Source organism: Clupea harengus, chromosome 17 (assembly GCF_900700415.2).
Source record: "Clupea harengus chromosome 17, Ch_v2.0.2, whole genome shotgun sequence".
Lineage (NCBI taxonomy): Eukaryota > Metazoa > Chordata > Actinopteri > Clupeiformes > Clupeidae > Clupea > Clupea harengus.
In genome coordinates, this window is record NC_045168.1 from 7,998,697 (window position 1) to 8,013,961 (window position 15,265).

At 47.5% G+C, this 15,265-nt stretch overlaps 1 protein-coding gene across 3 annotated transcripts in view; it reads left to right on the forward strand.

The window, feature by feature from the left end:
• The window catches only part of scrib (scribble planar cell polarity protein), a 79,501-nt gene that overhangs the window by 53,654 nt on the left and 10,582 nt on the right, over positions 1-15,265 (forward strand). The window contains exons 21-38 of one of the 3 annotated variants that reach the window (XM_031583630.2): positions 967-1,200; positions 2,099-2,209; positions 2,411-2,587; positions 2,779-2,895; positions 3,110-3,298; positions 3,820-3,939; positions 4,082-4,138; positions 4,929-4,985; positions 5,578-5,658; positions 9,286-9,648; positions 10,698-10,769; positions 11,200-11,259; positions 11,798-11,845; positions 12,090-12,215; positions 13,093-13,203; positions 13,948-14,001; positions 14,304-14,456; positions 14,993-15,155. In XM_031583630.2, the coding sequence (XP_031439490.1) occupies positions 967-1,200; positions 2,099-2,209; positions 2,411-2,587; positions 2,779-2,895; positions 3,110-3,298; positions 3,820-3,939; positions 4,082-4,138; positions 4,929-4,985; positions 5,578-5,658; positions 9,286-9,648; positions 10,698-10,769; positions 11,200-11,259; positions 11,798-11,845; positions 12,090-12,215; positions 13,093-13,203; positions 13,948-14,001; positions 14,304-14,456; positions 14,993-15,155 (2,293 nt within the window). The remainder of the gene's footprint in view (positions 1-966; positions 1,201-2,098; positions 2,210-2,410; positions 2,588-2,778; positions 2,896-3,109; positions 3,299-3,819; positions 3,940-4,081; positions 4,139-4,928; positions 4,986-5,577; positions 5,659-9,285; positions 9,649-10,697; positions 10,770-11,199; positions 11,260-11,797; positions 11,846-12,089; positions 12,216-13,092; positions 13,204-13,947; positions 14,002-14,303; positions 14,457-14,992; positions 15,156-15,265) is intronic. The other 2 variants (XM_031583631.2, XM_031583632.2) reach the window with 2 other exon arrangements.

Consider the following 15,265-nt stretch of genomic DNA (forward strand, 5'->3'; position numbering starts at 1 on the left):
CTGGCTTCTGTTCGCCGTCTCTACCAGATCCCTGAAAGGCTTTGTAAGAGTAGAGCAGGGTTGTTACCCCCATAAAGAATCAACCAAGAGTGGTGTTCAAAATAGGAAGCTGTTATTCAAGCGGTATTCAGGTAGACCGAAGCGCCGCCTTCAACTTGGCTGATTTAAGACAGGACCCTTGAGAGCACTGCCCTCTCTCTGTTTTAAATAAGTAAAGCTGAACAGGAAGACCTGTCAGTCTAGCTTAGACACGCGTACACACACCTGCAGTAAGTGTCAAACTGTCTGTTCTTCAGTTAGGACATCAGAAGGACACCAGGCACTTAGCAATTGGAGAAAGCCACTTGGCCTTCCAACACAGGAAGTGGTTTCCTGGATGCTCCCTGGCTTTCCTTCTGCGCTACTCTACTGCCCTTCTTCTGCTCTCTGTCGGCCCCTGCTGCAGCACCGCTCTCCTCCCTTTCTCTTTGCTTTTCTTCCTCCTTTTTGTCTGTCTCAGGGTGCTCGCGCTCTTTAGCACGCATACTAAATCCTGGACATGGCACTGCATGAAGGCTAATGAACTTGCGCCATCTACAGGCCGTGGAATGTATGCCTAAATGAAAGCAATCTTACAGACATGGATTTTATTGTATTGAAATACAGGATTTGCCAGAAACATTTTAACTTCAGTAATAGAAAGTGTTTGCCACTAACACCCGGCTCTTTTACCCAGCCACTTGACTGATACCATATTGCCTGACCCCTGCTCTTTTTATTTTATGTGAAACAGTAGTCACACACACACACAGACAGATTTTCAGTAGCAAAGCAGTAGTATTTTAAATCACCTGAGGACCCTCACTTAGACAGGCACAGATTTCCCATCAAGTAGTTGGTACACCCCCTCCCCTCGGAGAGGATAGCTAGCTCTCCCACTCCCGTCCCCGTGAGACTCACCCAGTGTTTGTTGCGTTGCCGATGCAGATCAATGGTGTAGACATGACAGAGGCCAGGCATGACCAGGCAGTAGCGTTGCTTACCGGAACCTCCCCCACCATCGCCCTGCTGGTGGAACGCGAGCAGGGCCCCTCTGCCGGCCGCGGCCGCCCACACTCCCCCCCGCCCCCAGAGCCCTCTGACTCCCCCGAGCAGGAGGAACCCAACGACGAGCAAGGCAACCACCTCAGCCGCCCCATGGAGGACGAGTACCCCATCGAGGTGAGTTCAGGGGATCAAGGGGTGAGGAGGAGAAGAACAAGAGACTGGGAGGGAGGGGGGGTTTTGTTTGTATCTTTTGTTTTTGTTTTTCCAGAAACTCAGGACAGAGTTGTATTCATTATAAATAATCCTGATGAAACAATGAACCCCCTGTAATCAGATAATCCAAATAAAAAGCACAGAAATAGTTTCTTCAGTCATAGACCCCATTTACAACAATCTGAGTTTATTTTGTTTAGCTGGGAACGCTAGTGTTTGCTCCAGGCTACTTGAAAAAATGTAATTCCAGTGCTACATGTTATACTGTTACTTTGAATACAAATGTTTGGCATCATGATGTTGTGGCCCTTCTCCATGAAACATTCCAGATTACGTTACATTAAATTAAATTATACTTTGTCTCTTTTTGTTTTTGTCCATCTCACGCCACTTGTCTCAAAATGCCCCTTGAATGACCTGATCAAAAGTGGTACACGGTATGACCATGTTGTTGTAGCCTTAGATATGATGGAATGCCCCAGTGTCCCTCAGTGTTGTGTTTTCAAACAAGAAATGAACATTCCCCCCCCCCCCCCCCCGCACACCTAGCCCTCAACCTCTTCGCCTGCCAATGCCACCCCCCAATGATCTGCCCCGATGTGGTTGTTCAGATGGGTAGAGTAGGTCTTGTGTACTCTCCCTCACTGATCCGACCTCACTGGTTCCCACCACGTAATGGAAAGAAATCTCTCTGATGTCTGTTGTGTTCGCTGTAAGAATTTATGGAAAAAGGCACCCTGAGCACCTGAATTAAGTTAGCCACTCAGTTAGCCAAAGCATGCCTGAAATCAAACCAAATCTTCAAATGCGTCCAACAAAGAGAGTCTGAACGCTCACATCACGTCTCCTTCCCCCACAGGAAGTGATCTTGGTGAAGGCAGGTGGGCCACTGGGGCTGAGCATCGTGGGTGGCAGCGATCATGCCAGCCACCCGTTTGGTGTCAACGAGCCTGGCGTCTTCATCTCAAAGGTAAACACTGACAGAAATGATCCATACACCATACCACAAAAGCTTCATACAGGCACATGTCTATATACACTTCCAGATAGGATTAGTCTTCATCTCTGAGGTTTGAACACCACCAGTATGCAGCTAGAGCTAAAAATACACATCTTGGATAGTTTAACCTCTATGATGTGGTCTCATCTGTACTTGTGTGTATTTACACAGGTGATCGCCCACGGGCTGGCGTGCAAGAGCGGGCTGCGTGTGGGCGATCGGATCCTGGAGGTGAACACCACTGACCTGCGGCACGCCACGCACCAGGAGGCGGTGAGGGCGCTGCTCTCCAACAAGAATGAGATCCGCATGCTTGTGCGCAGGGACCCCTCTCCACCGGGCATGCAGGTACACACACACACACACACACACACACACACACACACACACACACACACACACACACACACACACACACACACACACACACACACACACACACACACACACACAGACTCCAAATGTTGTAGAGTTTAAGGCTCTCTTACACAAGCATTCTGATACGCATTTATTGTGATAATGTCTCGTGTTGCGAGCAGGAGATCGTTATCCTGAAGCAGCCAGGGGAGAAGCTGGGCATCAGCATCAGAGGAGGAGCCAGAGGCCACGCTGGGAACCCCTTCGACCCCACGGATGAGGGTATCTTCGTCTCCAAGGTAACCACCACTGTACAGCCCTTCCTTCTTCCACATGGTTGTATTTGATATACCTGGATTTGGATCTACACAAGGGAGCTTCTAACCACCTCTCTTTGATTCTTTTACTGCTCCTCTTCCCCTCCGCTGCCTCTTTTACTTTTCTCCTCTTTCCTTCTTTGCCTCCTGCCCTCCGCCCCCCCTCTCTCATTCCTCCTCTCTCCCTCTCTCCCAGGTGAGCTCCATGGGAGCGGCGGCCCGTGACGGCAGGCTGGTCATGGGCATGCGTATCCTGGAGGTGGGCAACCACAGCCTACTGGGTATGACGCACACGGAGGCGGTACGGGTGTTGCGCTCCACCGGAGACACACTGGTGATGCTGGTGTGCGACGGCTTTGACCCTCAAAACGTCACGGGCATCGAGGTGAGCGCAGACTAACTTGGATGGAACTCAAGGGTTTTTAAAAGCATTGTGGCTGCCAGTATTGCACTTTCAGGTTCACACCATGGAGGTATTAATTAAAACAAGAGAAAACGACTACTCCCATTCATTTCAGGGGCCAAGGCTATGTTAGCTACTTCAGACCAGCAGGTACAAAATTGACAGCCAACATCTTGATAGATGGTGCTCAGTTTTGCCACTAAAACTATGCCAAGTTGCCTGACCTGCAAACGGATCATCACCAATGACCACAATAACCAAAACCCTACACTGATTGGCCACACAGGCACATGATTCAATCTGACAATCTTCCTGGAAAGCTACTGGCACCAAATTAGCTTAGGCTAACTGGCTGATGCTAACCCTCCATATATTGTCCCCCTTGGTTTACATTGCTGACTAACACTTAAGTTCACCCAGAAATTTGTATGTCAAGCATAGAGATTTTACATTTTCTAGTCACAAAACACTGAAACGCCATTTATCTTCCCCCTTCCCTACAGGCGTCACCTGGGGTCATCGCCAACCCATTTGCGAGTGGAATTGTCCGTAAAAACAGCATGGAGAGCATCTCATCTATCGACCGTGACCTGAGCCCTGAGGAGATGGACATCCTGCAGAAGGTGGGCCACTTGACTGCGCTTAAATCCAAACACATGCTGGTGTTGCATATGCCTGCTTTATTTGCCTGTAGTAATGACTGACTGAAGTGTGGAGTCCTCACCTACTTTCTTTTCTCTCTTTTTCATCTCCTTCTGTGTGTAGGAGGTGGAGATGGCGAGGGAGACCTCCCAGTGGGAGCGGGAGGAGTTGGATAAAGTGGTACGTTTTGGAGTGTTTCTCCTAGTATTATTAGTGGTATTTCTCTGTGTTTATGGCTTGCGTTTTTCATCTCAAGTCACCAAGCACAATGATCAGCTTCTATTTCTCAGGTTTTCCATTCCAGTTTATACACACACATTCATTTCAGTATATTACATTCAGCAAAGCTTAATGTAAAGATACCCTCAAAAAGCGTGCCATAATTCTCATGTGTTCATGGAAAACATCCCATGGTCCCATGACCAAGTTTTTCTGAAAGAGCTGGAAGGCAGGTCATTCCAAAGAGTCCCCCTTGCTTTCGGTTCTCAGTCTGCTCCCCATGTGAACCAGTCTGCTAATTTGTGTGGCTTTTGTTCTTTCTTTCTCTCCTTTCTGTTTCTCTTTTTCTCTTTGTCCCCCCCCCCCTTCACACCCTGGGATGTTTGGGTTTCTCTCATGCCATACTCCTCCATCCCACTCCACTCATTCCATTCCTTCACCCTGCTGTGTTCATTTCCCTCTCACTCCATTTCCTCCTCTTCACGCTTTTAACCTCATTTTTCATTGATGGATTTTGTTTCTCATCGGCGCCTGCACCTCATCCCATACCCTGCCCTTTAACCCCAATCATTGTGTGTGTGTGTGTGTGTGTGTGTGTGTGTGTGTGTGTTGCATGTGTACGGATGTTGTACGGTCTGTGGGGTGTCTGGTGTGTAAAACCAAACCTGGTTGTGTTTGAATGATTGTGGCCCAAATTCTGCCATCGTGTTCCCTTCCCCTTCCCCTTCCTCCACTCGTCTCTCTGGTAAAGGAACGTATGCGTTTGGAGCGCGAGGAGGCCACACGGCAGCTAGAGGAAGAGGCCGAGGTGAGCTGCCCCCTCCACCAGGGGGCGACAGCAGGAAAACTGTCAGAGTTGCCTAGCTTGGATGGACAAGCCCAGGCATATAAGCACTGTTGCGCTGCACTGAAAGTAGACTACAGTATTGATTCGCTGCAATGAAAGCTGGGTTCAGTTGCCTCAGACAAATGTCTCACTTTAAGAAAAACACACAGCATCTGAGCCAAGAACAAAAGATTTAAGAAGAGTTAAACTGAACTGTCCTATGTAATCTTGTAAAAAGGTGGATCTGAACTTTGAGGGCAAAAACGAAAGAACATAGAGAAAAGAGGAGAGAGCAGTGTTTATTATGGTGAACTAAATACTTCCCGTAAAGCGTAATGACCATCAGGGTAGTGATTATAGTCATGATGCTCTGGCTCAGACTTGTCTCAAAGCAGATCAAGCCAGAGTTTGAGTACCACAGCCAGGTTATTCCATCTTCTAATTGCCCCTCCAGAGTTTGAGTACCACAGCCAGGTTATTCCATCTTCTAATTGCCCCTCCAGAGTTTGAGTACCACAGCCAGGTTATTCCATCGTCTAATTGCCCCTCTGACTGCTGCCCTTCTCTCCTCCAGAACTTGAGCAGCGGCCCTCTAAAACTGGACTACAAAACACTGGCAGCACTGCCCACAACCAGCCTGCAGAAGGTCAACAGGGTAAGACACTCAACATGTCTCAGGCTGCACTGTCTGTTGCCTGAAGTTAGACAAACTTTAAAATGGTTTAATCTCAATGAAACCTGCCTTCATATTATTGGTAATCACTGGCTTGACTGTAATCAACTTGGATGCTAAATGAGATATTGCACTTGGAGCCTATCCGAAAAAGGTTCAGGTTCCATGTTTTGTTTTCTTATATCGGTCGGAATCTTAAACCCCCTCCAGAAAATTCCATTCCATTTATTGCTGACACTGGGAATTTCTCTCACCCTGGATCCTTACCTCATGTCAAAGTCTGACTCTAAAAAGCCTACTCAGGAATATCCTATTTGTGTTTTATTCTCGGGATCCCTGCTCACCCTTAAAACAGGGGGTCAAGCAGGTGCTTCTGGAGTTCCAACCTTCAGACTTGCATTCTTTACTCAAATTTTGTAACAAGTGTTGTAGCAGGTGTTTAGTTTACATTCTCTGTGCCTTTGTGGGGGTGAAGAATGGAGGAAGTGGAGTGTGAATTCTTGAACAGTGTTTCTGTTGATGAAGAAGAATGCCATTCAATTCTGTTTAGCATTATTTCAACTGTGAGAAGTTACAAAACTGCTGAACCCCTAGTGTGACTGGTACCCACTGTGGACAAGAGACGACTTCCCGCCACTAGGAAGAAGCTGTCAGCAGAATCCTACACAAAAGGGAAGCCCATCCAATGTGCCAGGAGGAACTATGAGGCTTTGCTTCTCTGTGAATTGAGTTTCAGCAGGACGTCCACAAAAATGTCAGAGGGACTCCCAAGTCACAAAGAACACCCCGCAGTCCAGAATTACGACGGCCTTGACTTCTGACACTTCCTGGCACAGCAGTCCAAGCATGCCAAAGCCATGGCGCTTTCGTGTGGCTGTCACGGCTAGGCTGGATGGGAGGGCATGTGCGTGTGGTCAAGGCGGTTTGCTGCATACCCCAGCCTAATTTTAGGAGAAGATGGCAGACACCATGAGGATGATCTCACGCGTGTGATGTCGCTTGATCGGTGTGTTGGAACACCATGCCTCGACCAGTGAAGAACGCTACACGAACATCACATGATCAATCATGCCTGGCATTCCACAGGCCTCAGAACTGTGGACCAGAGCACACTTGTGGGGGGTGGGGGCGGGGGTGAACAGGGTCCAGTGAAGGAGCCGTGCGGGAAAAGGGGGAGGGGAGGGGGACAGCTGATGATTGCTCAGACGTTATTTTAAAAGTGGGCGCGAGGTGATTGGTCAGGCAGCCTATGGGTGAGGTGGGCCGGCGGGAGCTGAGAGGACAGTGAGAGTGGGTTCTTTTTTGTCCTGAGTGCAGCACACATCACAGTGTCCTGGAAGTGTTACCCTAGCGTGGAGGTCTGTGGAGTTTGTCCTGAATCTACGAGCAGCTCTAAAGAAGGTGTGGTAAGGGAAGCTGTGCCTCCGTTGGGCTTCGCAGCTTTCTCTCTCTCTCTCTCTCTCTCTCTCTCCCCCTCTCATTCAGCTTTCTTTCCTGCTCCCTTTCTCTTTTCTCCGCTGTTATCTGTTATCTAATTCCCATCAACTGTTTCTGTGTTCGTCTAAGTCATGCCTGGTTGTTAGTGTGTGTTTGCGGTTTTTGACCGGGATGTAGGAACAATGCGTGGTGTTTTTATTAAGTCTTTAGTCAGATAGGCTTTATTTTAAAAAGTTTTATTTTATGCTATTGTTTGTTTGATGTATTTGCTGATATTTAACATTTTCTAAGGTCTGTGCTTGTTGTAAATGAGCGGATGTTTTGTTGACCTAAGCTTTAATGTTTGTCAAATATGTACTGCTACAATACAGTCCTTTTTTTTTCTTTTTAAACCATCGTTACGACAGCAGGCTCCTGATCTGAATGTGCTTACTAGGTCAGAAATGTGTAACCGTCCAGTCGGCGTCTTTTCTGAGCGTGTTTAACCCACATATCTCTGCCAGCTGTCGCCTCAGACATGCTGAGAGGCTAAGGACAGGGGCTGCTCTCAGCCAGAGGAGCGCTCAAATACGACCCCTCTCCAATCCCAGAGGGCTTTGCACTGTTTATAGCTCTGGCCATCTCTATCCTAGGCTCTTGGAAACAAATTCCTTGATGAAAATAAAATCCTTGTTCACAGTGGTCTTTTTTTATCAAAAAGAATTCCCCATTTCTGAATAGCAGTCATTGGAATGCATTCTGCTCTAACGACATACCCATGTCAGCACAGGCCCCCCATATCAGTGATTTTTTTTCAGGATGCTATTTTAGGTGCAGGCTGGGGATCAGGGTTGCCTATGAGTGGTGCGTGTGGGCAGATAGTCCTTCACAGGCTCTGGAGGAAGTCACAGTCCTTCAGGAGGTGAAACAGTAGTGAGATATAGAGGAATTGAATTTGTGCTGCATGTGACTACAAAATAGCTTAGTCCTGTGCAGACATTAATTTACTAGACATTTTCATTTATATTGGTTGACATTATGGTACTGGTATACAGCTATGACCTTTGTGTTGTTGGTACCTTGTTCTACCGGTTGAGCTTCAGAGAGAGACACACCCAATAGCATAGATAATGTAGCTCATCCATTCTTAGACAGAGATAAATACATGCACTCATGCAAAATCAGTAAGATGGTTAACTACTTTGACAGACTAATAAACCCCCCTCTCCAACTGTTGTTGTACTGAAAGGGCAGTGGGTCACGTTCTACACCAGAGCAGACGTGCAGAATCCTGGATGGCTGACATGGGATTAGATGCCATGTCATATGTAGCGGCTCTGGTAAGGGAGAACAGTGGAAGAAGTATGCATGTTACTTACTGACCTTAGTTCATTTGTAAAGCAAGGCCACCACTCAGGGTCACAACGATGCTATTATCAGGTGTGCTATTTACTATGTAGGCCAGGCTGAATTTATCTCCCCTGTTTTTGACGCATGGTGAGGAATGCTTCGGCAGGAGCACAGGGTTGTTGCAGGAATGTTTGGGTCATTGTCCTGTTATGGTCTCTTTACATGACTGGTTGAGGTTGGTAGTCGAATCAAAATTCCTGCTAACAATATTTGTTTTTATGTTTATTTGTGTCAGTTGTAATTACATTTATTTATAGCTGCCTAGAGGTTGAAATGAATGGGAAGCTGATATGGGCTAGCTTGAGGTTGTTATATTTGTAAAGCTAATGAGGTATCTGGCTTCGGAGTTTTTCCAGAGGGAAATATAGTGGGTGTTGCGTTCTGTTTAGCAGGCATGCTGGATGGTACACCAGCAACAGAGGAACAAATAGACATGCCCAACCAGGCTGGCTGTGACTTGTGTGTAGTTCATCCTCTAGTGCCACTCTCCTGGCACTATTTAGCTCTAGACTAGTTTGCCATCTCTCTCTTATAGTTGTTACCCCTTTCCCCTATCCACATCACAACCCATCTTACCTAGCTCCTAGTCTGCAGTGTGTTGAGTTTGCTGCGGTAAGTTATGTTTTGTGTTTGTCAGCTCTGTCTTTCCTTTCACTGCTTTCCCCCTTCGTTCTTCTCAGACTCTCTCTCTCTCTCTCTCTCTTCTGGCCATTCCCTTTCTCTGTCTCTCGTGTTCTCACCTGCTCCCTTTTCTTTTTCTCTCTCTCCCCTCCTCCTCCTCAGTACTCTCCCTCGTTCTCTGCTTCCATCCCAATGGAGGCTGCCCTGCAATGCATTGCCCCTGTAGACCCTCTGGCCTTCGAGCCGGGGGTGGTCCTCACCACGTACTTTTCACCTGAGCCCATCACCCTGCTCCCTGCACCAAGCGTTCTCACCCAGGAGCCACCCATGCAGCATCCTGCTGCGGAAGGAGAAGAGGAGGAGGAGGAGTGTCTGGTGGACTCCCAACCCATCTGCTTCAGTGAAAACCCCTTCCTGTTGGCCAATCGCAAGGGCAAAGGTCGCCCCCCACAAGAGCGTGTTCTGTCTGGTCCACCAGTGGGCTACGGGAAAAAGGGCCAGCTGCAGCCCTGGATGTACTCTAAGGCAAGGGGCCTGCAGAGTGTGTGCTTGTGTACCAGCATGGCATGTTGCCCCACAGCTCAACTCAACTCCCATTGGTGCTTAAAAAGGACATCCTGGGGTGGTCAGCTCATCAGGCATATTAACAATACTTTAACAAGCTCTGTGTTTGGTGCCACTCCGTTCTAAATATATTTCACAGTTAGGAGGAGCCTCTGGTCACTCTGCCCTTTTGTGTGGAAGCTTAATGCCCCTGAACTCTGTACTAACACATGCGAAAGAGCACACCGAGCATGGTTGGTTTTGGGCTTGTACTTTATTGTCTTTGTGCCAGGCTTAAACCTGAGACAGCAGGAAAACATATTGCAGGAATGATTCCTCCGGGAAAGCCGTGGCTTAAGTGGCATTCCTGTGTGGAGCGTGCTGGGAATGAGAGGAATTCCAGAGCAACAGGTGTCTAGGGAGAGGCTATGTGTCATGACCTGCCTCTGCTGAACATCATTGCCATATCAGCCACTCAGACTGAGTCACACACTCTTTCATGAACCTTTTTCCATCGGATAGTCCAATCGCCAGCACTTATATGGAAGAGTACAAATGTATCGACATTAAAATGTGTATTGTCCCAGTCTCGTTTTGTCTAAAGGTTTTTATTGCAGAATATCATGCTGCACTGCGGTATTCCTGTGAGAGAGGCTGAATGGAGAGGCATGCATTTCTGTTGATGTAGGTTCTTGATAATAATAATAAAAAAATATGAGGAAATCTGAAAAAGGTGTTGCAAACACGACTGAAAAACCACGTGGTGAACTAGGGTTCAGGATTTACAGCTAGTCTTGACAGGAATGCGAGGCTCTGCTGTGTGACAGCTTGTGGCCGGTGCAAATGTGTCCCCCACTTTAGAGAACATGTTGTTCCACTGAGACTGGGTTTGCCAAGTCCACTGATTTTAAAAGTTAATACGACTGTTAACTAACAAAATGGCTTGAGTGATTCACTGGGATGGTGAATGTAGCAGAAATAAGCAGCTATTGACTGTGTGTGTGTGTGTGTGTGTGTTTGCTTCTCTCCAGGCGCCCTCCGCAGACACCCAGAGGATGGACAGTCCCATTCGTGATATGTCCTACTCACCTAGCTCCCAGCCCGTAAGTAACCCCCCCCCCCCCCCCCCCCCCCATGGCTACTTTCCCGCACTTTCGGGACTACTAGGTCAATCTCCCTCCATGTTTGGGCAGCTTTACAGTAGCCAGAGCATATGCCTTACACTTAAATTGGAAAATAATTTAACACTATATAATAAACACAACAACACTGGGGTCAGACTTTTTTCTATGTACAATACTGTAAAAACATCCATCAAATATAGATGTGTCTTATAAAGTTGTGGCTGCAGACTGATTTTGAATGCTGTGAGTATGCAGACATTTCATTTATGAAGGAATTCCTATGCCCTAATGGAACACTTCCATTCCCAAAACCTTGGGTAATCCACTTTGGGTAATTACTGCATCAAAGAAACTTTCTACAAAAAGAAAGAATTCTCTCTTCACCTCATCCCTCCCTCCCTCTCTCCAGCCATCTGTTACGCACTACTCCTCCCCACCTCAGCCGTCTGGTGGCAGAGAGACCCGGTTTGTAAGTGGGCTCTGTTCTGGTCTGGTCTGGTCTTGATCTCATATGGCCTGGCTTTGCCTGCATACAGCATTTGAGCAATATTACATACTACCACTTGAAAGTGACTTGTAATGTGATCCCAGTCCACACTCATGCAGAATCCTGTGAGTCCTTAGTCATGAAACATGACGCAGAACTGCATGTCTGATAACACCCTGTAGCCAGGCATAGTCGAGATCGACAGCTGGTGCATACTGGAGAATGAAGCATCCTTGGGATGTTTGTATCAAATGATCAACCTTGATGGTCTATACCAAAATAGTAAGCATAGCCAACAGTGCGAGTTAAGAGGTGGTCTGGCTGAAATGTGAAGTGTTCTGCTTTCTGTCGCCCTAATCGCTCGTGGTATGGTTTGATGCATACATACTTCACGCATGTTGGGGAGAACATGAGCAGAAGTGTGTGTGTTTCTCCTGGTTTGTGCCTGCTTCTCTGTGCTCATAATCTTCACCATCACCACCAGTCAGTTCATTTCCACACATTTTCCTTTGCTTTTCAGGCCAGCATCCATTTCACCCCTAATGCCACTGCCAAGGACAATTCATCTGTGAGTGTCAAGACTGTTGGTGTAACCGTGGGATCTTGACCATTGGTCAAGTCAAAATATACAATAGAAAAAAAACAATATTTTGTGCATTGATCTTACAATTATTTTCGTGACTTGACTGTGTCTGTTGTTTCTCAGACCTTAATGACTATTTGATTTTTGTAGTTGAAGCTTACTGAGGTAGTGGCGTAACCAGCTCACCACCAGAACTTACCATCTCTGCCCTTTTTCCTGTTTCTTACAGACCAAGCCGGGTGTCATCCAGCCCATGTCTCGCATGAGGCAGACGTCCTCGCCATCGAGTCAGGATGGCCACAGCAGCCCTAACCCCTTCCAGCATGGCCCCTCCCCCATCAACTCCCAGACTTCTGTAAGATCCCTCACGACCGTATAGAGTGCACTGCCACGCCCCCTCCTCTGCTCACTGCATGCCACTGCTGCAGGCTTTTGCAGGACCTTCTGGAACATCTCCAAATGCTATCGCATAAGAAGATTTGCTGTCTTTTTTTTTTTTTTTTTTTTTTTTCCTTCTCCGCGCTCCTCTCTTGTCGTGGGCCTTTTGCTTAGACAGACTCATGCTAATTTATTGAGTATTATTAAGCTCACATCACAATGGTGTGTAAGGCTTCACAACACAAAACATTCAAACTACTTTAATATCCATGGAGGAACTGTTTTTTTTTTTTTGTTCTGTTTGTTTGTTTTTTTAAGGTCCAACACCAAATGTGCCACCATTTTTTACAGCTACTTTTTATACGTACTGCTTTTATACATAGTGTGCATTTTTTGGTAGTGTAATGTCTAGCCGGGCCAGATAGTGCACTCAAGTTACCTCAGGGTCGTAGAGTTGTCCCTCCATGTTCCCCAGTGTCGGCCCATCTCCACCTTCTCTCTTTGTCACACACACACCCACCCACACACTCATTTTTGTAACCTTTACATGTCCTACCACTTTCTTCCATACTCTCGTCCTACTCTGCACCTCTGTGTGGGAGGCAAGGTGTGCATCTTCTGCATGCTGTCCACTGCTGTTCCTGTTGTCCTCTGCTCTTCCTGCTCTCTCATTGTCTTCCCCAATTCCTCTGTCTTCTCGTCTTCTTGCCCATTCCCTTTTTCTGCTTCTCCCCATTCTTCCACCTATCTCTATCTCTTTCTCCCTCCCTCTCTCTCTTTCTTCCTCTCTTTCTCTTTCTCTCTCTCTCTCCTCTCTGGTTCCTGTTCCCGCTGCCCCCCTTGACCTTGTGCAGCCGCGCGCCCCTTCCCCTGACACAATTGAAGATTTTCCCATCAATATCAAGCAGGCCTACAAGGCCTTTGCCGCTGTGCCCCACTCTCTGGCAGTGCTGGAGCCACCTCAGGTAGGGTAGTCGTGCCCCCCCCCTCATCCCAAAGCACATCCACTGGGGGTGCTGAGCATGTTGTGGTCCTCCCCCCACCCCCATTGGGGGGCCCCCCCGTCTCTGGGTCACCTGGCGTGAAGAAGAGTCCCCTCCTCTGGAGGGTCCTCTCCTGCCGGGCCTCTAGTGCATGGTTCCCCTCACCTGGTGTTTGTGTGGTGTGGGAGCACATCTCCCTTTGGGTGCCATCTTCTGTTTTGAGTGTTTTCATTCGTAACGTGGACGGTCGTCTTGTTTTGCACAGCATTGTATGGATACCCAAACTAACAGTACAGACAACTACACACAGCCTTACAGAACCCTAACCTCACACAGCTCACACAAGCACGCAGACACAGCCTTACAGAACCCTAACCTCACACAGCTCACACAAGCACCCAGACATGGCTTTATGGAACCCTGACCGCACACAGCTCACACAGGGTACAGTTCCACAAGCACACAGACACAGCCTGAGGCATTCACTGCACATCTGCACTGTCCTCCCTCCCCTGCTTGCTTGCCCTCTTGTTGTGACATTGGTGCTTTAAGTGTAAATATGTCAAGATTATTTAGCTCATTATTTCCAGTTACCTTGTTCTTTTTTTATTTACCCTTCTGGTTTCTCCCTTCTTTTCTCTCGCACTTTCTCCCTTCATCTCTCTCTCTCTCTCTCTCTCTCTCTCTCTCTCTCTCTCTCTCTCTCTCTCTCTCTCCGACTCACAGGACAAATATGTTCAACGGAACAACAATGTCCACCCTGTACAGCCATCTCCTGAGGTAAGATAGGATAACATCTTCAATACACTTTCACAAGGATTGCACTGCTTTAGCAGTTACCTGTTATTAGTGGCAGAAACAAGAGGGAGGAGCACCGATGATTACAATAACTATATGCTTCACTTGTTTAAGTGCCTGTATGTCATATATGATATGTTTAAGCATGTCAATGCATATCACAGTAGCACCTGGCAGTTGTTGTTGACCAGTGCTGTAGAGGCAGTGTCTTCCTACTGCCAGACTCAGAGGTGAGAGTGGTGTGAGAGAGTAATGTGACTGGTGATGTTTGCGGCCCCCTTCAGCCCAGTCTTAGAGATGATGTGTTTGCGGATGAGGAGGAGGTGGATGAGGGACCAGACTCTGTCTCTCCCCACCCCTCCCTCGCCTCAGATCGCCGTGACTACGTGAGTCTGGCGGCAGTGCCACGTCTTTCACGGGCCTCTGTGGAGATGAAGGTATCCCCCGTAAAGCCTGGCATCGCCCCCCTTCTGCTGGGCTGTGTTGGTTCTGCTTCGGTGGTGGTGGTGGGGGCTACTTTGAATAAAGCACTTAATTTAATCCTGCCTTGTTTCTAGCAATGGGACAAGGGTTTTCTTTTTTTTTTTTTTTTTTTTTTTGGTTGTTTTTTTATCTGATGGATACAAACATACCAGTTGATGGTTAAGATCCTGTGTTAATTACCCTCAAGCTCAAATTGTTGCATGTTGAATGGTGGCACTGTGAATAATGGGCTTTGCAGTTGAATTCTGCAATGGTGGCAACAGTGGGACCCTTTCTTTCTCTCTTCTCATCATCATGGAAGGGCTTGACTTGATGAAGGTGTCTCTTCTTGTTGTCTTCTCTAATTGTCTTGGGCTGTAAGCTAGAAGTCATTGCTTCTCAAAATAGTAATGTAGCCTACCCCATGAACGCTAGACCGGTCAGGATCACCGTGGGCAATCCCAATCCCAGATCCGTGTAACTGCCTAATCTGTGTATTCTTCTCTAACAGACACCCAGTCCTAGTGGAAAGGACAGCCCAGAGCAGCGGTCCTTCAGGGATCGGCAGAAGTACTTTGAGATCGACGTGAAGCAGCAGACTCCAGACAGTAAGCCCAAGCCCCGCGTGTCCCTGGTGGGGGAGGATGACCTGAAAAAGATGAAGGAGGAGGAAGGTTGGTTGCTTACCTTTTTAAGTTGCTTCTAACTTGCACTGAGATTCACTTACCTGTTCAAAATGAAGGCACGAACTGCCGCTCCGCTCCAGCATTTTTCCTCTACAATT